At 49.0% G+C, this 23066-nt stretch overlaps 1 protein-coding gene across 2 annotated transcripts in view; it reads right to left on the reverse strand.

Annotated features, from left to right (window-relative positions):
* Positions 1-23066, reverse strand: part of BMP7 (bone morphogenetic protein 7) — an 87990-nt gene that overhangs the window by 20880 nt on the left and 44044 nt on the right. For both annotated transcript variants that reach the window (XM_063105481.1, XM_063105475.1), the window contains exon 3: positions 9849-9997. In XM_063105481.1, coding sequence (XP_062961551.1) covers positions 9849-9997 — 149 coding nt within the window. The remainder of the gene's footprint in view (positions 1-9848; positions 9998-23066) is intronic.

Below are 23066 nucleotides of genomic sequence, written 5' to 3' on the forward strand. Positions count from 1 at the left end.
CCCCAAAGAACCCCCTTGTGCTGTCTTTTTATCTCAGGCATTCTCTGCCACAGGGATCTAGTCCCCAGGGACCCTGTGGAAATGTTTAGAGGGCAGTTGCTACTGGCACTGAATGGGTAGAGGCCGGGAAGCTGCTAAACATCCTACCATGCACAGGACAGCCCCACAACTGAGCGTCATCCAGGTGCTGAGCTTGAGATGCTATGCTCTGTAGTCGCATCCCCCCCACTCTCAGCCGCTGGCAAATACTGATCTGTTCATAGCCCTATGCTTTGCATTTTCTAGACATTTTAAACAAAGGGATTCCCACAGTGCTTTATGATGGCTCATTGCGATCTGCATGATGTCTTCACAGTTCACCCGCACAGACGCATGTTTCAGTAATTCATTCCTCTTTGTTGCTGAGTAGTATTATGTGGTATGTAAGTTCCACAGTTTACCCATTCACCTGGTAAGGTTCTTTCAGGTTGCTTCCAGTTTGGATGATTATGAATATAACGAGAAACCTCCATGGACAGGTTTTGGAGGGAACCTACCTTTTCATTTTTCTCATGTAAAGGCAGGAGTTAAATCCTGTTTCCCTTAGCCCTTGGCATGCTGTGGGTGTCATCTGCTCATGAATCATCACACTCACTATCTGAAGAGGTCAGGGACACTGACCAGGCCCAGAGCTGAGTGGAGAAGGCCGGCTCCTAGGAGAGCTCAGGGAGGCAGAGCGCTGACTGCAGATGCCACAGCAACACCCAGCCCAGGTCCCTGGCCTTCCTCCACCCATGGAGGCTGCAAAGCAGACCCTGCCCCACCTCTTTCGCAGATCACTCTGAGGTGGGCGCTGCAGGCTTCTCAGAAGTGTCTTCCTCCCTAGAAAGGCAGGCATGTGAAGAGACACATACCCTTTATCCTCACTCCATGCTTGGGGACAGGGCAAAAGCTGTCTTGCCTACTCTGATGAGATGAGCCTCAGGACAAAATGCCAACACACTCAAGATGACAGAGCCAGAACGGAAAAAGCCTTGACTACTGTTGATACTCTAGCTCTGGAGGCCAGCAAACTACAGCCTACAGCCTACATCCAGCCCACCACCTACTTTTGCAAATAAAGTTTTATTGGAACACGGCCAATGCACAGTTGCAGACACATGGCCTGTGGCTGCTTTCACACCCAACAGCAGTGTTGAGTAGTTCTGAAATGGAACATCTGACCCTCAGAACCTAAAATATATACACTCTGGTACTTTGCAGAAAACATTTGCTGACTCCTACCTTAACCAACCGTGGATCCTTGTACTTCCAGACTTGTAAGGACAACCATAAATGTTCCCATGAGATAAGACACCATTATTTTCTATTATTTGCCTATGTAAGTGTACTTGATACAGTTGGTTCTATCTGTTGTTGGTTCTCAACAAGAATGAAAAACCACCCTTTACTGAGCACTTGCTCTGTGTCAGGCCCTGTGCTAAGCCCATTCTGTGTGTGCTCCTCACTATTAACCTGTCAAGGTAGGAACTGTGACCCCACATTTATAGATGAGGAAAGCAAGTTCACAGGCACGAAGGCATCTACCCAGGAAACACTGCTGGGAGGACAGAGAGGGAGTCCACGTCCTGGTCCAGCAGACTTGAGCCTACGCCATTAATTACTGCACTACCCACAACAAGTCTGCATGGATAGCAGAGGAAAGGACACCCAAATTCAGAAAGGATGCTCAGGTGTGGATGTGGGGGACCTATGGGGTCTCTAAGGTTCAGAAGGATTCACTGAGGCAAGAGAGGGAAGGCCCTCCAAGAAGACAGCCAGGGGGATGCTGGACTCTGGGAAGGTGAGTTCAGCACAGGGACTGGCCAGCACCACGCCAGGCTGGCAGACCCCGGGGGGCATGAGTAGCAGCACATCCTGCCCAGAGGGGCGAGCGAGCTCTTAGGAAAGGCACCCAAGAGCAGGCAGGGAAGACAAATGGGGCCTCTCAGGAAATGAGGGGACAAAAATCCACCCTCAAAGTGGGTGGCATCTTAGTTTTTTTGTGGCTGCTTTGTTTTCTAGGCCCGGGACCATCAGCTGCCCCTTCAAGGCCCACAGCATAGGACTGTTTCTCATTAATTGTGGAAAACACATTAATTCCAGCCACTTCTCTCGATAGGCCAAGGCCCAAGTGACAAGTGAGAAAGTAGTTAACACTTGTGACATCTGCCTAGCCCCAATGACCCAACTCCATCCTCATTGCTGCCCCTGCCTGCCCAGTCCTGGAAGGACTGATCTCAGGCCCTGCTGGGTCATCAGTATCTCCTATTCACTCTCTCTCTGATTTCTGGAAAAACAGGATGTGAAGCCATTGCATGGTGCCTTTGGAGCGAAGGCATCTCGGGGCCAGCTGCACGTGGGTGGGATCGCTCAAGAGCTGCCACAAGCAAGTGGCTGGCTTCCCCGCTCCTTCCCCAGCTGTGCGGTTGAGCACCACGCTTGGACAGAACATGCCCTTTGATCCTCTACATGCCCTGCAACCCCAACCGATCCAATGGGGACAATCAAGAAGCAGGACACGCATTCTCACGTGCCAGACGAGAGACACTTGGGGCTTTCCTTGCACACAGACACCCAAAACGTGCATGTATCTGACCCAAGCCAACATCAGAGCCAGAGATGGGGGTTTGGGCAGGGAGAGAAGGTACCCCCATGGCCTTGAAGCTCAGGAGATGCAGAGCAAGTGATAGCAGGAGTTGGAGAAATGGGTCCCCAGCAAGGATTGGGCAGATGAGGCCACCAAATCCTCTGCTTGGATCAGAGGCAGGACTGATATGGCCCTCCTGAGCCCCCGAGGAATTTCTTCTGTGAACAAGGAAAAGCAGGGGGACCCCACGAGCCAGGATGAGATGCTGGAGTCCTCATCTTGGGAACTGGGTGTTTCTGCAAGAATGAGAGTGTCTCTAGCCACAGCAGTCTTCATCTCCCAGCACCAGGCTTTGGAGGTGGAAGGTGGCAGCAGGAAGGCAGGTGTATGGATTTGCAGAGCAGCAGGAAGCCCTCTGAACCATCCTCAGAAACTAAGAACTTGCCTGAATGGCCTTGCTGGACTTCAGGATACTGCCCCACGTTCACTGTCTCCTCCTACAGGAATGTGAGCAACTTGAATGCAAAATCTTTGTCTTGTTCAAGCTGGACCTCCAGTGCCTGGAACAGGCCTCGGCACATCGCAGGTGCATGCAAATGTTTGTTGAGTGAACAAACATGCTTCCAACGTGGGTGCAGAGGCTGTTGGCTGCAGGAAGCCAGTGCTAACAACCAGCTGCTGGGGCCGGGCACAGTTCATTACTCCCCACCCTGGGATGGGGGACCCAGGGCCAACAGTACTGTTAGGGGCCCATGAAAATGTTTTAATGTCTCTTAAAATCAGAGGACAAAATCTGAACTTTGTATATCAAAGAAAATGTTTTAACTTTTAATCCAGCCAGGATGATGTTCACCTTTATACCCACATGGTCGTAAAACATGCTTTTTCATATTTGTTTTAATGGAGGGAGGAGCCCATAAAAGTCAAATCAGCCGTGGCCACTTCTGTAAAGGGGGTTCCTTCAATCAGACCTTCAGGAAGCCCACCGTCTTCGGGGTTCTTTTAAAAAACACTTTCCTTCGCAGGAAAACAGAAATGGTGAGACACTTAGGCAAGAACCAGCCTGACCTGACAGTCAGCTCCAGGGCCCTGGCCTCCCTATGTCTGGACACTCAGCTAGGTACCCCGCAGGGCTCCTTCACGGCACACTACTGCCTCCAAATCCCACCCTGAGTCTGGTTCCTGGTAACCACATTCCTTGGAAGATTTTCCTGCAAAGAGGGAGGCTGAAGTCAGAATCCTCGGTCTAAGCCCAGGTCTACAACTACTCTGGGAGCTGTGTGACTTTAGTCTGGTTCCTCCACTTTCTCCAACTTGGTTTCCTCATCTGTAAAATGTTGGTGATAACAACTGAGCTACCTGGGCAGGGTTACTGTGTGAATTAAATAAATCAACAACAACAACAACAATAATAATAATAACATCTAATACTCATGAGCATGAACAGTGCTCAGCATTTTCCATGAATTCACCCTCTTCTTCCTCCCAACCACCTGCACAATGGGTGACATTAGAGCAGAGGTGGGAACACAACACCAAGAGACTGGACAGGCTGCCAAGACCACAGGACGGTGAAACAGAGCATGTGCAGGGACCGCGAGCCCAGCCTGCTCCTAGCAGCTGCACAGAGCCCGGACCTCAGGGCCTGGCCTGCCACGAGGGCTCCATCAACTTGATGCTCTCCAACACCACTTGGTGGGAGGACCCCAGAGCCTCAGGAATCCCTCTGCTCCAGGGTGCTCTCCTCTCCTTCCACCTGGCCTTGGGCAGTGAGTGATTCGCCCCAGGTCCCCAGCACCAGCATGGGGTGCTGGATGTGGCAGGCTCGGGGGTGGGAAGCATGGCTGATGCGGCTTGGGCTGGGTAGGGAGGGAAGGGTGGCCTCTCCTCCTCTCTTCTGTAAAAAGGGAGAAACAGACAGATGCCAGAGCTCATTCCTGCAGCTTTGGTTGCTCCCCTAGGGAGATGAGACCATGCTCCCCGGTTGCCTCCTGATGAGCGGCAGGTGCCAGCAGAGTTTATGGGCTTCTCCTGGCGCAGGCGCACTGGCCCAGGCCAGAGCCCAGCTGTGCTGCTCCAAGGGGTGACTAGAAGGGGGGCCCAGATGGGAGGAAGGGGAACAGATGCCGCTACTTGGGTGGTTTCAAAAGAGCACCTCCAAGCTTTGGCCCCGAGACCCACCCCGTGGCCACATGGAAGGGAAGTGAGTGCGTATCAGGGCTTTGGAATCTTGGAGACCACAGGCAAGCAGGGGTTCAGATTGGGCCAAACATAAGGCTTCTGAAAGAAGGTCAGTGACACCTACGCCTCACCAGAATGGAAGCAAGCTGGCCTACATTACTGCCATCAACATGCCCACTGTATAGGTGAGGAACTGAGGCTCTCAAGAGATGACTGGCACTCCATATTCTGGCAGCTGCCTGGGAACCCCTCTCCATCCATGCACAGTGTAGCCTAGTGTTCACAAGATGCTGTCTGGAGTCTCCCGTCTCCTTTTCTGGACAGGGGACTGGGCTTGTATGCTGCTGGCCTAGGACCCAGCTTCTCTGGGTCTGTCCGAGGCAGTGATGTTCTCTGAACTGATGCTACTAGGAGGTCCCCAGGGCAGGGACTAGGGTCTCTGCAATGAGCTGAGGTGTGCACTGAGCTGTCCAACAAATTCTGACTCATCTGCAGGCCCTACTGGGCTTTCCCCTGTGTAGACATTGAACAGGAAACGGTTTAGGCGCTGGGATCTGAGTGGAACCTGTCAGCTGGGCACCCACTCGTTAACAAGGGGTCCTAAACTGGGGATGACTTTGCCAGACTGTTATCACCTAGCCAGCCCCAAGTTACCCAAGAAGCTTAGGAAGAAAGGCATACTCCTGGGCTCCTCTAGGGATTCACCACTGGTGGGTCTTCGATGGAGCCAAGGAATCTGAATGTTCAGTGTGCTCCCCAGGGGCCCCTGAGGGACACCGTGCTGAGAACCACCATGGGAGGAAAGACAGAGAATGCTCAGAGCCATGAGCCTGAGTCTCAGAAACACTGTGCTCGTCTGCTTCTTACCTCATCCCTAGAAGGTCCAAAAATTCACACAGTCAACTGGCCATTGTATATTTTGCCTCTCCATGATGGTCTGAGTGGGTGGTCCTTCCCTGACATGGGCAATCACACCAAACTTGCTACCGGGGCATGTGCAGCACCTGCACAGGCTGAGTGCAGGGTGGTGGCACCTGCCCCACCTCCATGCCCTGTCTAGGAGACAGGGGAGTCAGGGCACAACATCTGACCCTTGCCCTGACTCTAGACTGTGTCTTGCAACCACTGTCCAGGTGGGCTGCTGAAATGTGGAGCCCTAGTGGGCTCCTCAGTTTCCTGCCCTGTACCATGGAGATGTTAATGACAGCACCCGCTTCAATGGGTAATTGTGATGACGGCAAGAGATGGTGGCAGAAAGCACCCCATGCTTAGTGGCTACCACATGTTGAGCAATTAAACTCTTTGCTGCATGAGTTCATCTAATCTCTCACAACCCTTGCAGGTGGAAACTATTATTAACCCCATTTTCCAGATGAGGGACATTAAGTGACTCACTCTGGGTCACTTGGCTAGAAACAGCAGGGCTGGAATTCAAATCTGGGGAGTCTGGCTCCTGAGCCCAACTCTAACCACTAGGCAGTGCTGCCTCAGTTGATGCAAAGCCTAAGCCACAGCCTAGAGTGGAGCATAAGCTGGAGGCAAAAGGGGCAAAAAGACCCTGTTGTGTTTGGGGGAGAAAAATGACAATGGGCTTGATACTCAGAGAACCTGGCCATAGGGTAGGTGTCACTTAAGCGAAAAATCAAATCTGGGCCACCCCAAGCCAGCAGGGCAGGCAAGACAGAGAAGCATGGGACCCACTGGGTCACGTTGAAAGGTCTAGATGACATCCACAAGCCCAGGGAAGTGGTCATTCTGAAGAGGGGGATCAAGTCCACATTAGCTACGTTACTTCGTTTTTATCTCATCCTCAATATGCTCCACAGGGGGCTTTCAAGGAAACAGAAGAGTCGAATAATTCTATTTCAGATAAGTCTGGAGTTCCTCTATGTAATATTCCCCATCTGGAGATTCACAATCAGTAAAATAAAGGCTCTGATAAGTCCTGCAGAGAAACCCATTTAGTTTATCCAGCCTAGCATCCCTCACGCTTAACTGACCATGAAACCTTTCCCTTTTTCCAGGGACACCTATTGACACTTCATGGAACACAGTTTGTGAACTGCTGGTATAGGGCAGGGGTCACAAACTTTTTCTGTAAATAATATTTCTAATAATAATAAATATCTTCAGTTTGGTGGGTCATTGGGTCTCTGTCACAATTATTCAACTTTATGCACAAAAGTGGCCTTGGACAATATGTAAATGAGTGAGTGTGGCTGTGTGCTGATAAAACACTGTTTATGGACTCCAAAATGTGAAAATGTGAACTTCATATAATTTTATGTATCACGAAATATTATTCTTATGATTTTTCTCAGCCACTTAAAACTGTTTTTAGCTCACAGGCCACAAAAAAAAAAAAAAAAAAAAAAACCAGACTGGAGGCTGGCTCAGTCAGCAGCAAGGTATAGTTTGCCAACCCCTGTTACAGATCAATGGAAGGCTCTAGTACCTTCTAGGATCCCCTGTATTTCTCAGGAGCATGGAAAAAGGAAGAGACATAGAGGAGAAGAAAGTGGGGATACCATGAGTAGAGAAAAGACTGATCTGAAAGCAGGAGACAAGAGTGCGAACTCTGCAGTACCTCCCACATGGCATGTGGCGAGTAATTCTGGTTTTCTGAACTCAGGCAGAGGGGATGTTCTGGATGGTATGTATGTTGGGTGTGGGGGGGGGTGTCTCTCTTTTCTCACAGAGATCTCTACAAGCCTCTGACATGTAGGAATTGTTCCTGCTCCCCATACCCTACTAACACGTACCTGAGTTGAAGAAAGAGATAAGAACGGGCACCTATACTATACTTTTATTAAATCATCCCCCAGATGCTGGCCAGATTCTCTCCCACACTCCCAACCTCCTGACCAAAGGCAATGGCCTCTGATAGGAAGGAAAAGAGGCAAAGCCCAGGAAAAGGGTATTAAATTCAGCCACTTTGTCTGAATCTACTTGGAAAAATCTAACATAAGTAAAAAGAAAACTAAAAACTGGGAAAATATTTGCTGCTCGAATTGCAAACAGCCAAAACCAAGAACCAACTAGAATGATGAGCAGAGGATAGGAACAGACGGTGCGTGGGGAGAAACAGCAAACGGCACACATGCAAAGATGCTGTGCCACAACAGAAGGGAGAGGAAAGCAAAGCGACCACAGGACGCCGTGGGTCATCCACCGAAAAGCGAACAGGTGCGCCCAAGAACCCGAACTGGCAAGGAAGAGGCAGCAGGCGCCCACCCATACTGCTGGCGGGGGAGCAACAGAATGGCCTCTAAAGAGGGCAAATTGACAGTATCTATAAAACTACAAATAGAAGATGTCACTTCCAGGAATTTATCCTAGAGCTACACTCACTCAACTGAAAAATGACATATGCACCATGGTTTTCCACTGCAGCCCTGTTTATTAGAGCAAAAGACTGGAAAACACCTGGATGTCCATCTTGAGAGGACTGGATAAATCCTCAATCAAGTACTAGTAATGGTAATACTATTATTACCATCAATTTCAGTGGTAATAATAGTAATAGTAACAACTCCCATTTAGGGCATATGTAATGTAGGCATGTCCTGTTCTAAGACATCACCACTCAAAGCGTGGTCCAGTGACCAGCAGCCTGTGCATCACCAGGAGCTATTTGGAAATACAGGCTCCCCCCTGCCCGAGACCTGCTGAATCAGAATCTGTATTTTAACAAGATGCCCAGGATGTCCTTATGCACATCAAGGCACTATTTTTAGAACTCTTTCCATATTGACTCATTAAGCCTCACAACAACCCAGTGGCCCAGGCCGTCTTATCACCTGCACATTGGAGATGAGACAGACAAGGCTCTCACAGGTTAGGGAAGTTATCCAAAGTCACACAGTGAGTGAGTGGCAGAGCTACACTCGCTCTGCACATCGACACAAAATACATTAGCCTTAAAACAAGGAAGATCTTTAATGGTTGACAGGACCAATCTCCAAGATAAGCTGTGTATGCTATACCATCATTTATGGGAGAAAAAAAAAACAAAACAGAAAGCAGAATCTATATGTAATAGCTGAAATATCCAGAGAGCATCTCTGAAAAGATATTCATGGAAATAGCAGTTGCCTTTGGGAAGTGGAACTCAGCAGCTGGAAGAATAAAGTCAGAGGGAAGCCATTTACTGTTACACACTTTAGTAATGTTTAACTTTGGAGCCATGGGCATGTATTTCCTATTCAAAAACAAATGAAAAAAAATTTTTTTTTCTTGAAACTGGTGGAAGATAGAAGCTACACACCCAGAAAACAGCCCCACTTAATTAGAAACACACTCCAGGGGAGGGAGAAATTAGCACAGCCAAGCCCACCTCCAGTACCCCTCTCACCTTCCTGTCCCACCTTCTTAAAGGAGGCAGATGTGTGGTGGGCAGTGAGAGATGAAGAGGGGACGGCAGGCTAACAATGGATTCCCCAAGAACTCAGAACTCAGAACCACATTCCGGGTCTCTTGGAAGGGGCAAATGCCTTGCACCTGTGCAGTGGTTCTAAATCAGGGCCAATTCTGCAAATCTAGTAAGATCTGGAGACATTTTTGGAGGTCACAACTAGAAAGTGCTACTGGCATCTAGTGGGTAAAGCCAGGGACCCCACTAAACATCCTACAATGCACAGGACAGCCCAGAATGCTATGTGCCATGAGGTTGAGAAGGCTGCACCAATGCTTCCCAGACTGTTGCATGTCCAGGCATCACCTGGGGCTCTGGTTAAAGTGCAGGTTCTGATGGAGCAGGTCTGGGGTAGGCTGAGATTCTGTATTTCTACTAAAAGGGATGACCCTGCTGGTGTGGGACCACCCTTTGAGCAACGAGGCCTCACCCAATCCAGGTATGGCCAAACATGTAATATTGTTGTACAAAGGGAGCAGGGGCTGCTTCCGGTTTGCATCAAAAGGCTTAACACTGAGTACTGGTTGGGAGAGGCAAGCAGAGCCTGTTCTTGATGAAAACATGCATGAACACTGCTGAGATCCTCCTCAAGTCCAGGAGCACAGACTGCATTAGAACTAGTGGTGGCAATGGCCAGGGACTCACCATCCAGAGTCTCCACCGAGAGCTGCAGGCCCAGGTTGTGCCGTGGGTTGACCACCCAGTGGTTGCTGGTGGCCGTGATGTCGAATACCAGCCAGCCCTCCTCTGAGGCCCAGAGGGTGCGACTGTCAAGCAGGAAGAGATCCGACTCCCTGCGAGAGAGAAGGAGAGAGACACAGGCTCCAAATTAGCTGGGTCACAGCTCAGCCACCCTGATAGCCAGCCACTGAAGGAGGAGGGAGCCTCATGGGGTGGAGAAGGTGGGAGGGGACCCACCAGTCTTGGGTTCATCAGACCAAGTTCCAGGCATAAAGACCCCCAGTAGTTCTGGAGTGCAGAAGACGTATGAAGAGATACATACAGAGAACAGGGAGCTGCTCTGTGGCAATCTCACCTTACAAATTGTTAGAAGGGAACGCAGAGAGACAGAGTACAGTAAGGCAGGAATTATACAGCCTCCATGTTACTGGGAGAGTCTCAGGGAGCAGAAGTTGACACTGATCAGATGATTCACCAAGTGCCAGACACTGTCTCCAGTGGTCTATACACATTATCTCATACAATTCTTACAAACCTAAATTGTAGGATTATTATCTCCATCCAAAACATGGTAAAACCATGACTTGTTCAAGGCCATTTAACCAGGAAGTTGCCACACTGGGATTTGAGCTCAGGAAACTGAGCACCAGGGCAGACACTTCATTTCCATGACATTCAACTTCTTCTTGAGCTTACCACATGTTAGGAGGTGCAAATCCTTTCATTCTCTCTTATTTTTTGCAGTAGCAAAATGGGTTAAACCACAATTGACCCTGTAGGAGATGGAAGATGGGGGAATGGTTGGATGGATGGATGGATGGATGGATGGATGGATGGATGGAAGGATGGTAGGATGGTAGGTTGGTTGGGTGGATGGGTGGGTCAATAAACGGATGGATTAATAGAAAAATGAGTGGGTGAATAGTGGAATATTACATTCCTGGATAGAATTCTGGTATATAAGGTCTTCATAACATCCTTTGTGTACTTTTAATTATAAGAATTCAAAGTTTTAATACTTTGAGTCTTTCAATAGTCAATAAAATATTTGAACCTGTATGTTGTGTCAGGCACTGGGGTATAATGATGAACAATACCAAACTGGCCCTTGCCCCAGGGCAATGACAATCTCTATCATACCGGGTGTCATCTAATTTTCCTGGAAATGTGGGTGAATTTTCTGTACTCACACATAAAGACATCACAGGTAGCAACTATTTATTCAGCACTTACTAAATGCCAGGCTCTGGACTGAAATATCTAACTAACATCTTGTCACTGAGTCCTTACAACAGCTCTAGGAGGTGGTTGATGTTACCCACACCATTATGCAAAACACAAAACTGATAGTCCAGGCAGGATCGGAACCCAACAAGGCTAGCTGCAAGCCCAAGCTTGCAACAATACCACGAAGACAGTTCTGGACATTACCTATGCTCAGGTGTAGCTGTCAGAGCCTTTGACAAAATAAACTCGTAATATAACCACTCAGTCATTGGCTGGAGGCAAGCAGCAGATGTCACTTTAGATGAGGGACATGCCTCAGGTTTGCCCTAGTCCCTAACTCTCCCTATTAAAACTAGTGGCAACCATTCCCATTTACCCTTCCTGTGCGGCCTGGAGACCTCCAAATTTGTGAGGTCTGCCAAATTATAATTCTGCTGCATGTATAACACGTTAGACTTTCATCAGGCACATCAATATGTATAAGGCTCAGAGAAGGTACACAGTAACATTACAATGTTAGCCAGTTTCTTAAATTTATTTTAACTCAAAGCCCACTAGACATGGGCTGAGAAGTTAACAGGTTACTCGGAGAAGCCTACACAGGGATGGAAAACCAGGCTCAGAAACAGACGGGAGCCAAGGTAGGTGTGAGGGCACAGGGCTGTCTCATCAAGCACATTACAGAAGGAAGAAATCTTAGCTGTTTTTCCCTCTTTGCATCTATCCATCCAAAAGCCTGGGGGCAGAGAATCTAGTTGGCCCAGTCAAGTCAGGGGCCCAGCTCCTGGCCACAGGAGGGCAGCCACTGCACGGTGATGGGCAGCATCACTAGGACCACGGATGGAGGAGGGATCATCCTCACCCCACACCCCACTTTTTAAGTAATACTGAACAACCCCCAGAACCCGATTCAGAAAATACTGAGTTATACAATTGCTATGATACGAATGTTTGCATCCTTCCCAAAACTCATGTTGAAAATTTTCCCCCAATGTAACATTATCAGAGGTAGGACCTTCGAGAGGTGATTAGGCCATGAGGACTCCACCCTCATGAATGGATTAGTGTCCTTATAAAATGGCTTCAGGGAAGGAGTTTGGTCTCTTTTTGGCCCTCCACCTTCCACCATATGAGTACACAGCAACAAGGAGGCATCCTGAAGCAGAGTCCTCACCAGATGTCGACCCTGCTGGCACCTTGATCTTGGATTTTCCAACTGCAGAACTGTGAAGAATATACTTCTGTAATTTACAAATCACCCCGTCTCGGGTATTTTGTTAGAGCAGTGTGAATGGACTACAACAATTATGTAGTGTGTGTGACTGCTGTATGACTTCTGATCTCATGACCAACAAAACACAGCCACGACACAACATATCGTCCCCAGCCTGCCGAATCCAACTTCCTTATGATCTATGAGAAACCCATTCCTCTCCCCAAAACAGAGAAATTACAGAAGTGGGAAAGTCTTTTTAGAGACACACAGGATTTTGAAGGCCCTAAATTTGACTTCTATGTCCAAACTGAATTAAAATAATGAGAGGGTTTTTTACGACCCATTTACTTCTACTTCTTCTCAGGACCCTTTCAGAGGTACTTTCAGAACTGGCTTTGGGGATGTTCACACAGGTCTCCAACTTACAAACAAGACTTTCCTGCTGTCCTCATCTCCAGTTTGCCCTGATGACTTTCCTGGCTCCGGAAATCTACCAAAGCTCATCCCTGCACCAGTTAGCCATCCTCAACAAGTAACAGATGGGAGAAGAAACACCACTCCAAATCAAAACAGTTTCTCCTACTGAACCAGGCTCCCAGGGTGCCTGTAAGAGAAACCCACACCACAGCACTGAAGTCACAAAGTTGGGGGGTGATTTTGCTGGAACATTGTTATTTGCAGGAAAATGTGACCAGATATCTGGACAGGCCCTCATGGGCAGTGAAACAGGGAATCATAACTGAAGGAACAGTATTAGGCCTCTGTGTAGAGAACACCATGCCAAACGATACTAAACCTTCTCCTATTCCAGGCGTGACACTGAGGGCCAGATGTTCCGGGCTGGCACTGACTCAGCCGTGAATCAACATGAATGTGTCAACTCCCTTCCCCCCCAGTCATAGTTTGTAGTTTTTCTGGGCACGCTTAGAAGAGCCAGACCTGCCTTTGAAGGCATCAGGATAGGGGAACCTTGTTGAGATGGGCAGAGTGTGACAGCCCGGGCCTGAGGTTGGACTGCCTCAGAAGGACCACGGAGGAATTCCTGAGCAGCCAAGTCCAGACCGACAGCTGGGAAGGTGGAAATTTCTAGCTATTACCCTGAGCATCTTAAAAGAACACTGGTTCTTACACCCAGGGGAGCACTGAATGAGCCCTAGTGATATTTTTATTTACAGAGAACATATTGGCCTCCCCGACCCACCCAAAGTGAGAGAGGCAGGGAAGGCTCAGGCTGAAGGGCCCCCAGGAACCTAAATGTGTTCTTCCACCTTCACTACTACAGGAAATCAAGGTGCTGTCCATGCACCAATCCTCTGAATCTCCCTATGTTATGGTGAGACTGTTTCTTTTCCACAGATGAGGAAAGTGAGGGTCGGTGAAGTGAAACCATTTGTCCACAGGGGCAGACTGAGGTTGCAGGACAGGAAACCTGACTCGAGAACTTGAGCCCTTAAGTCCTGTCACCTCCTTAACACGCCACCTCACCAGGGGACAAGAGAGGCACAAGAAGTTGTCAAATCCCATATGATGCATGTTGTTGTGACAACACTGTGCAGGGCAGAGAAAATCCTAGAAGAGGATGAGATCCAGATGGCAGGGAATGGAGATGGCATGGAGGTTAAGCCAGCTAATTTTGGAGTCTCAGTTTCTTCCTTTGTAAAATGGGGATAATGCCATCTTCAATGATTGGAGAGAACCAAGTTAAGACTAGCCTGGCAACAAACTTCCTGTAGAGTGTCTATAGTTATTACAAGTCACATCAGTGTTGGTGTCTATTCTCTACTAAACTGCAGGAAATTTTAGGATTAAGACTTTATATGCCTTGCCCCAGAGGCTATGTGATCTGCCTGAGATCCTGCAGTCAACAGACCACATATCCATTCAAAGAATGTTCTCCTTTGACTCCAAAATTCAACAAAGTATATAAGGATGTTCACAGTTGTGCCAGATTTTCTGCAAATATGGCTACCTCCTACCTCTATACCCACACACTGCTCTCCCAGAAAGCTGTGGGGTCTGTTCCCCATCTTTGAAGTCTGGACTGACCATGTGATCTGCTGTGACCAGTAGGACTCAGTGGAAGCGAGACCCTGCCCAGTACAGGCTAGGACATAAGAGGCCTAGCAGTTTCTATTTTAGCTCTCTGGAAAGCTAGCCACTGAACCAAGAAATCTGACTCCACTGCTGGTGAGAGAGACCGTGTGGAGAGGAGGGAGGTAGAGGCTGTGGAAAATGAGGGTCTACAAATGGAGAGAAAGAGAAGCCAGTTCCCAGGTGAGGTGCCATCTTGGGCGTTCCTGCCCCAGCCAAGCTCCCAGCTTCATCAGTGACCACAGCAGACACAACAAAGAGTAGAAAAACCACCCGGCTAAGCCCTGCCCAAATTCCTGAGCAATAAAATGGTTGTTGTTTTAAGCCACTACGTGTGGGTGGTTAGTTTCAGAGAGAGAGAACCCAAACAACATTGTAACAGAATAACTGAAAACTAACCATCTATCAGGAGAGATTGGTAAAAACATCATGGCACATCCAAGGCGATAGAGCCCTACAGAGCTGCTTCAAAGGATCCCATACATCTGTGCTTGTTAACAAGGGGGGAATATGGCATTAAGCAAAGAGGTGTTATAAAACAGGATGTGTACGATGTAAATTTCTGAGAAAATACAAAATGCTAAAGTCAATACAAAAAGAAATTAAAATTTTAGTTGCCCAAAAGAAACTGAAATAGGAATAAAAGGCCTTTCCCACTCACACACCTCAGATGGTTTTATTCCACAAATTTACCACATTATCAACAGGTAATTCCTTCTTGTACAATTGGGTCAAGAAAATGGAAGAGGGCAAGTTTGGAACCCATATTTTAAAGCTAGCGTGCCATTGATTTCAAATATAGATAAGGACAATTTGAATAGAGATTTCTCTAAAGAAGATGCACAAATGGCCAACGAACCCATGAAAAGATGCTCAGAATCACTAGCCATCAGGGAAATACAAATCAAAACCACAGTGAGATAGCATTTCACACCCACTGCATGGCTGGAAGCAAAAACACAATGACAAGTGCGGTTATCAAGGATGTGGAGAAACTGGAACCCTCATGCACTGGTGGCAGGATTGTAAAATGGTGCAGCCACTTTGGAAAACAGTATGGCAGTCCTCAAAAGGTGAAGCATGGAGTTACCATATGACCCAGCAATTCTCCTACCCAGAGAAATGAAAATATATGTCCATACAAAATCTTATACACCAATGTTCATAGTGGCATTACTCATAATAGGCAAAAAAGTGGAAACAACCCAAATGTCCATCAAATAATGAATGGATAAACAAAATATGGTAGATCCATACAATGTAATATTATTTGGCAATAAAAAAGAATGAAATACTGATACTTGCTATAATCTAGATGAACCTTGAAATCATTATGCTAAGTAAAAGTAGTCAGACACAAAAGACCACATAGTGCATGATTCCTTTTACATAAAACATCCAGAACAGGCAAATCCTTGGAGACAGAAAGTAGATTAGCAGTTGCCAACGGCTAGAGTGAGAGGCAAAATGGGGATGACTGCTAATGAGTATGGAGTTTCCTTTTTGGGGGACAAAAACGTTCTCGTGTTAGATAGTGGTGCTGGTTACCCAACTCTAAATGGACCCAAAACCACTGAATTGTACACTTTAAAAGGGTGAATTGTACAGTATCTGAATTGTATCTCAATAAGGTTGTTTTTTTAAATGGATAAACCTGATATAAGCCTCAAATATAGAGCAGAGTACCATTAAGCTAATAATTTCTAAAGTTTACACACCTCTGCACGAAAGCTTATATGCACGTACTCCAGAGTTTCAGCAACAATTCACTCTTAAGTATGGTGTTCCCCTTTAAAAGCTAACACATGTATGTCAATACTGTCTCAAGTTAGAAATTTTTAGCATACCCTATTTCTAAAAGAGCTAGATTCTGCACGAGGGCAACACATCTTCATGTTCCATTGGACCTGCAGAACGAACCTGGGCGAGGCGGCTGGCCTCTCACACCCTCTTACATGTGGGGACAGTTTTGCCCACTCCTCCAAGCGGCAGGGCCGGGGCACGGGTCACATGACTCATGACTATAAATGTAGTGTTCCTTCCACTTTCTTGTGCTGCTGAGAAACAGTGGCAAGACCCAGAAGCTCAAATTCTCCCCTCCTGAAACCAGGTGTCCCCAAAGCCCTGCTCTGTGAGGTGTGAACCACCAGGAACTCCAATTCCCGGGTGCTGAGAAGTGTTAATATTTAACCACCAGCCTGGGGCTAGTGTGTGGCTGAGGCTTGCGGTGCTTCCTCCCAGGGACACATCTGTGGACCAGCGGAAACCTCATCCCAGAGGGAGAAGCAGGAGGAGGTGCACATACCAGAGTGAGTTTCCCCTGTCTCTCAGCCCACCTTTCCCTGGAAAGATCTATCACAATGGAAAAGTGGGTATTTTAAAAACTCAAACGTGGGATGGTGGAAAGTCTTTTTTTTTTTGCCCTGGGACTACTTAGAAGCTATTTAGAGACTGCAACCCTCCAGGGCCTTCATCCACGACCCACTCCGGGATGAGTAAGAATCCCATGTGGGATGCAGGGTGCGACTCCCTTGGACCAGGGCCTCCAAGAAACTGTTAATACTTTGTGCAAACACAGCTCCAGGGAGGACAGCCCTGAAACTGGTCCTGCGTAACAGAGCAGAGTCTGGAAGTCTGAGGGTTTCTCTGGCCCTGGGACAACACAAGCATGAGTAGGAGCCGTGGGAAACATGGAGTCCTACTGGGTCCCACAGTGCCCACTGCCTGTTACCAGGGACAGTCCAGATCCTGTCTTAGGACCCGGTGTCAGTGCTGTGGGAAAGACACTTCCTTTGATTTCCTGCCAGTGGACCCAACCATCAGGGATCTAAAGAACCAAAAAGGACCTTGGATATACACTCCACCAGATTTAATTATCAGCTCAGACCAGAGAGTTTCTGTTTTGTGCATGGGCTGCCGGTGGCTAAATGGGAATTAGAATCCAGTTCTGGAACACAGTCCAGGGTGGTGTGATAAAAAATGCTCTTGCCATGACAACCCCAGACCCAGTATGACTCCCCCTGGGACTCTCAGACTCAGCCCACCACCTCCTGGGAGGAGGTGCAAGCCAGGGTTGAGAAGGGCCACATGTGGAACCATCCAGGGTCTCTCTGAAAGGTCTGGCTGATGGCCTCAGCACCCCAAGACCACACCCCAGGCAACTACTGTGTGCCAGGCTCTCGAGTAACACCCTCTCACCTAATCCCGCCCTCCTCCAACAAGGTAGGTGCAATCTTGATCCTCACTGAATAGGTGAGACAACAGGGTGGAGGAGTTAAAAAAAAGAGTCCCCAGCTAATGAGCAGCAGGCCCGGATGGGAAGCGGCATGAAGAGCAGCCAGCCCAGTAATGAGCGTGCTTCTAGAAGATGGAAAAAGCAGGAAACAGATTCTCCGCTAGAGCCTCCAGAAGGGATGCAGCCCCATGGATATCTTGATTTTGGCCTAATGAAACCCATTTCAGACTTTGAGCCTCCAGAACTACAATAAAATAATTTTGTGTTGTCTTAAGCCTCTAGGCTAGTGGTCACGTGTTGCAGCAGTTGGAAGAAGTGGGGCAGTTCCACTCCTAAAATCCTCACTGGAACGCCGCCTATCATTAGGTGCTCTGCTCAGAGCCAGAGTACACAAGGGCAGCCGAAGACAGTGCTCTGGGTGCAGAGGCTGGGAATGCATCGCACAAAGGAAGGTAGTAGAGACCCTAATTAAGTGATGCGGGGGAAAGTAAAGTCCTCCGGGTAAGCAAGACAAAAGGACTAGACTTGGAGACTGAGGGGAACATCTCCCAAGGAAGGTCAGAAAGGTGAGGCTACATGCTACATGCTTGCCCCAGGGCTAACGCAGCCAAGAGGGCAGGGAAAAGTGCTCCCAGAAGAGGGAACAGAATGAGCGAAGCTGGGGGTACAGGTGCACAGTGGCCAGGACCAGCAGGGCCTGTGGCCCTAGGAAATTGGTCCTGAGATCTGGGAAGCCAGGCAGTGTTTTAAGCAGGGGTAGAGAGAATCTGCTCCACAGCTCGCAGTTCCAGAGGACTGTCTCCCCCACCTCTACTCTGACCCACACCCTCACCCTGCTGCTCTTTGGAAAACTGCAAGGCTGGACATTATTTTGAAGCCCTGCATGTTGTGAACTGCTGCTGGGCCCCAAGAACATTCCTCAGAAGAGAGAGAGCGAGAGACCGGAGCATTCCCAGGCTGACATGATGTCACAGAGGGACAGCAGGCATGTGGCTGCTGACGGTGAGTCAGGCTGGGAAACCAGCAACCCGCTGTGCACCTGGAGTCAGACCAGGGCGCAAACAGCAGCCTGCAGGGAAGCCTGGGAAGGAGATCAAAGAGCCCACGGAGGAAGCTGCCCCACCCGCAGCCGTCAGGCTCCCAGGTCCACGGGGTGCCCCTCTGGAGCCCCAGGCTGGGGAGGACCCAGCCCGGGCCCTGGGCTCCCCCACCCTTGGCTTCAGGGGAATGCCCTGCTTTTCTACCAAGTCACCCAAACAGTCACTGGCGTCCCAAGACAGGAAGATGAAGTCAGGGAAGTCCAAGGCTTTTTTTAAACACACTTTCTTTAAAGCTACGCCTATCCAGGAAGACTAAAATTAAGTCATTTGGGAGAAAGGTGGAAAAATACACAAAGAAGCACAATATGCTCCTGCAACAGACATGGCTCGGGTGGCCAGCCCACAGCTTTCCCACCCACCCAGGCCTGTCTCTCTCTCTGGGCAGGGCCAGCTGACCACAAAAGGAGCCCGCCCCAGCACTCACAGGAAGATCTGGAACACTCCTGTCCAGTGCCCAGGAGGCCTGTGTTGTCAGAGTCAGGAAGCACATCAGCAGCCATTAAGTCCTGAGCCTCAGTTTCCCCATCTGCAATATGAAGGATTTAGAATTTATCAAGGTCTCAAAAACTGCATCTCATTAATAGGCTGAGAGAGGAAAATGAGAGGGTTAAAAATCAGCTCTGCAGTTAAATAAGGGTGGGTGCACCACGTGATATGTTGCTCCTTAGAGATTTCCTGATGCATGTTAGCTCTTCAAAGCCTCTACGAAGTCCTGCTGCAAAGAAATGTCTACTCCAGCAACAGAGTATGGTAAAGGGGCTCTCAAACTGGTGTATACCTGAGATCACAGGGGTAGAGAGTTGAGAGGGAAGACGCTCACAGTCAGAAATGGAAGCCCCCCACCTCAGAGACTCATCCACCAGCAGAGTCAGTCAGGAGAGCTGGATAGAGACCAGGCTGCTCTTTGTGATGAAGTCCTCGGGGTGGTCCTTGGGTCACACTCTGGGTGGTCAGGGATGCAGGCATCACTGTGATGCGGGGAAAGTTGGAGTTGAACCCCAGTGAGTGGCCCTGAGCAAGCTGACCTCTGTCCCTCAGGTTCTTTTGTTTGTAAAATGGGGATAACTGTCAAGATGCCAGCACAGAGCCAGAGGTTCAAGGTTCCTGGCTGGTTGGAAAACTCAACGTCAATGTGGATTTCCACCACTGGACATACACTGCCCTGGTCATAAAGCAAGGAGTTCACTAGTGCATCCTGCTGGCCCCAATTCAAGATGCTATGATCTTAGAACAATTTTAGATCTTAGAGTAAGCCCACTGAATCCTACAATACCTGAAACGTAGGTGCTCTTGTCCCCCTCACAGGGGGGAGACTGAGACTCAGGGAAATTCAGGTGTGCATGCAGGTGGTAAACTGAGCTGGCCTGGAGCCCTGATCCAGCTCGGGAGTCCCGGCCCTGCAGGCTGTTATGGTTCCAATGGCAGAGGGAGAAACTCAGAGGTCTACTTTCACCCTTCTAACCCCATGCTCCCCTGCTCCCAGCAGCTTGCGTGAACTGCCTGCCTTTAACCCTTTATAAGCTCTTAGGATAAAAACCCCAAAATCCCTAATGTGTTCCATAATAAGAGACTATGTAACTGATGATCCAAACCAGGAAACTTTAGGGAGAGAAAGGAGGTGCTTTTATTAATTCCAGATGAGCACAGGGGCTTTAGTCTCCCTGCCTGTAAGGCCCTGGGTGGTCCAGCCACTCTCACCACACTCCCCTCCCACCCTGGCTCCTGTTCAGGCTTTCCATCGTGCCAGATTCCAGCCTGCCATAGGCCTTTGTACGTGCTATTCCCACTGCCTATAACACTGTTCCTTGCATTTTTACCTGTCACACCTGCTCATCCTTCAGTTCCCCAGAGAAGCATCCACCACACCGTGATGGCACTAGACATCCACTAGATGACCTCAAAGCCCAAGTCCTCCCTGTGCAGCACACTGAGGCTGCAGCTGAAATGTGTTTGTACAGTTCTTTGGTTTTTCCTTTTTCCCCAGCAGATTTTAAGCTCCCTGTCAGCAAGAACTTGTCCTATTTTGTTCACCACTATAATAGCCCCAGCACCTAGCACACAACACATACAGTAGGTCTCAAGCACAGGCATGTGTCACATAAGGACATTTTGCTCAGCCACAACCCACATATAGGGCTGTGGTCCATAAGATTATAATGGAGCTGTGGGTGCACAGGAGACTATACCATAGGTTTGTGTAAGGACACTCCACAATGTGTGCACAGTGACAAAATTGCATTGCTCAGAATGTACCTCCGTCGATAAGCCGTTTATGTTGGGTGAATGTGCTAGTACTCTCTGAGTATTCTTACCAGGCAAGCAGGTTTTCTGGCTTCACATACGGTAGTTTATATTACTGAAAGAACAGTGAATGTTTTTTCAAGTTACTCAGGAACCTCCAGATATGGCTTTGCCTCCCAGTTCCCTGAGGCCTTAGCCCACCAGTTCCACACATGCCCCCATGGAGCTCACTCCCAGGTCATGGGCACCAAGCTCCTGGTCTCATACAGTGATTGAAGAGAGACCCTGTCCTGGGCACCCCCACACCCCACACCTTCCACAGGCCTGGCTGTGGACTCAAGAGTGTGTCAAATTACCCTAGATTGATCCCCCTGTTGGTAACTGCCAGGTTGTTGGGGCTTTCTACTGGCCTTCTCCATTTCCTATCCCTCACCTCTTCAGGGCCACCTCCTCTCCCCACGTCAGGAAAAACTTCAGGACTCAGACAGGCAAGAAGCAGCTGCTGAATAAGCAAATCTCATATTTACTTTTGGACCCATCTTGTCCACCCTCCTTCAGGATTCTGGGGATGGAGTCCCAGGATTTCCAGAAACCTGGAGGCTCCATCATCCCACTCATCTTAAGCGTGATCCACACTGAAACCTGATGAGAGCTGAGCTACTGCTTCCAGTGCACGAATCAGACACATTCATGCTGAAATGTCAAGAGCTCTGGGAGTCCCCCCAGAAGAGCCAGGCCTTGCGGGGAGCAGGGGGGGAGCACCGTGGAGCTTCTGAAACGGCTCTGGGGGAAAATCCGTCGCAGACAAGCAGCTGCCTGCATCTGGCATCACGGAGGCGGGAAGGCAGCCGAGGGCTGGGAGACTCATCTTTCTAGACATTCCCTGGTTGCCCCATTTCCTCCAGCCTCCAGCCCAAAATAGAACGAGGTAAATTCAGCCTCTCTCACGCATGCTTAAGGAATAAACAAACCAACACCAACACAGTTTCATGCTGGGTCATCTCTGCAACTCTTTTTGTTTTTAAAGAACCACGGGCTGTTTTAAGATTCCAAACCCTGACACAGAAACGTGGAGTGAAGCAGGCAGACGACGGGGAAAGGAAATAAACTTAACAGTAGAGTGTGCAGAAGCAGCAAGCAAAGTGACTGCCAACTTCCAGATTCTCAAAAACACAGACCAGGTGGGAATGTCTACAAGCAGGGCAAAAGGGGTGTCTAGGACTTGTTCTGACTGCAGCATGCTGAAGCCACAGTGCTACCAGGAAGAGCGAGGCCAAGGAAAGCACTTGCGGGCTCCCAGGAGCTGCGACTGGTGCTGCGCGCACCTCTAGCTGTGGGCTCCTCCTGTGCGGTAGATACTCTCATCCTCTGTCACGTTTCAGGGACCCCCCCCCCCCCACAGCAGATCCTGAGTCAAGAACTTGAATGCAAGGAGTTTATCTGAGAGGTGACCCCAGAAACCACCTGGAGGGGGCAGAAAAGTGAGACAGGGATAGAAATCAACCAAAACAGGACACTGTGGGCTCTGGAGCCTGAACCCATCAGGACTTCTGGAGACCGTGCTCCGAGTGTCCAGGAGGCCAGGGAACCTGTCCACCAATTCCTGTTCATCCTTGATGCAAGGCTGCTCCCAGGCACCTCAACTCCTGGTGGCTTGAGAAAGTCCCACGCAGGGAAAGGCAAGTGCTGACTGGAAGCACTAGGTCTGCAGCTGAGGAGGGGCAGAGGCCCTGTCTAAGGTCACAGCTAGTGGGGCAAACACGGCGGGAGTTGTCCACCCTGTGTGGGCGGCTGGCCAGCTGTGGGCTGGGGGAGAAACTGTTTCCCAGACTCAAAGCAGGGACCCCACCCAAATGACCTGTGGGTATGGTGCCAGCAGAGAGAAGAGACTCAACACCAGAGATGAAGGGGAAGCTGGCAGCCTCCTCCAATGGTCCAGGAGCAAGGCGGTGGGCCTCATAAACTCCCCTCTGCTGAGTTGAATATGCCCCAAAACTCACTGGAAACAATCTCCACTGTGACAATGTTAAGAGGGTGGGAAATCCAATTATGGTAATTGAAAGATGAGGCCT

The sequence above is a fragment of the Cynocephalus volans genome, chromosome 1 (assembly GCF_027409185.1).
Source record: "Cynocephalus volans isolate mCynVol1 chromosome 1, mCynVol1.pri, whole genome shotgun sequence".
Classification (NCBI taxonomy): domain Eukaryota; kingdom Metazoa; phylum Chordata; class Mammalia; order Dermoptera; family Cynocephalidae; genus Cynocephalus; species Cynocephalus volans.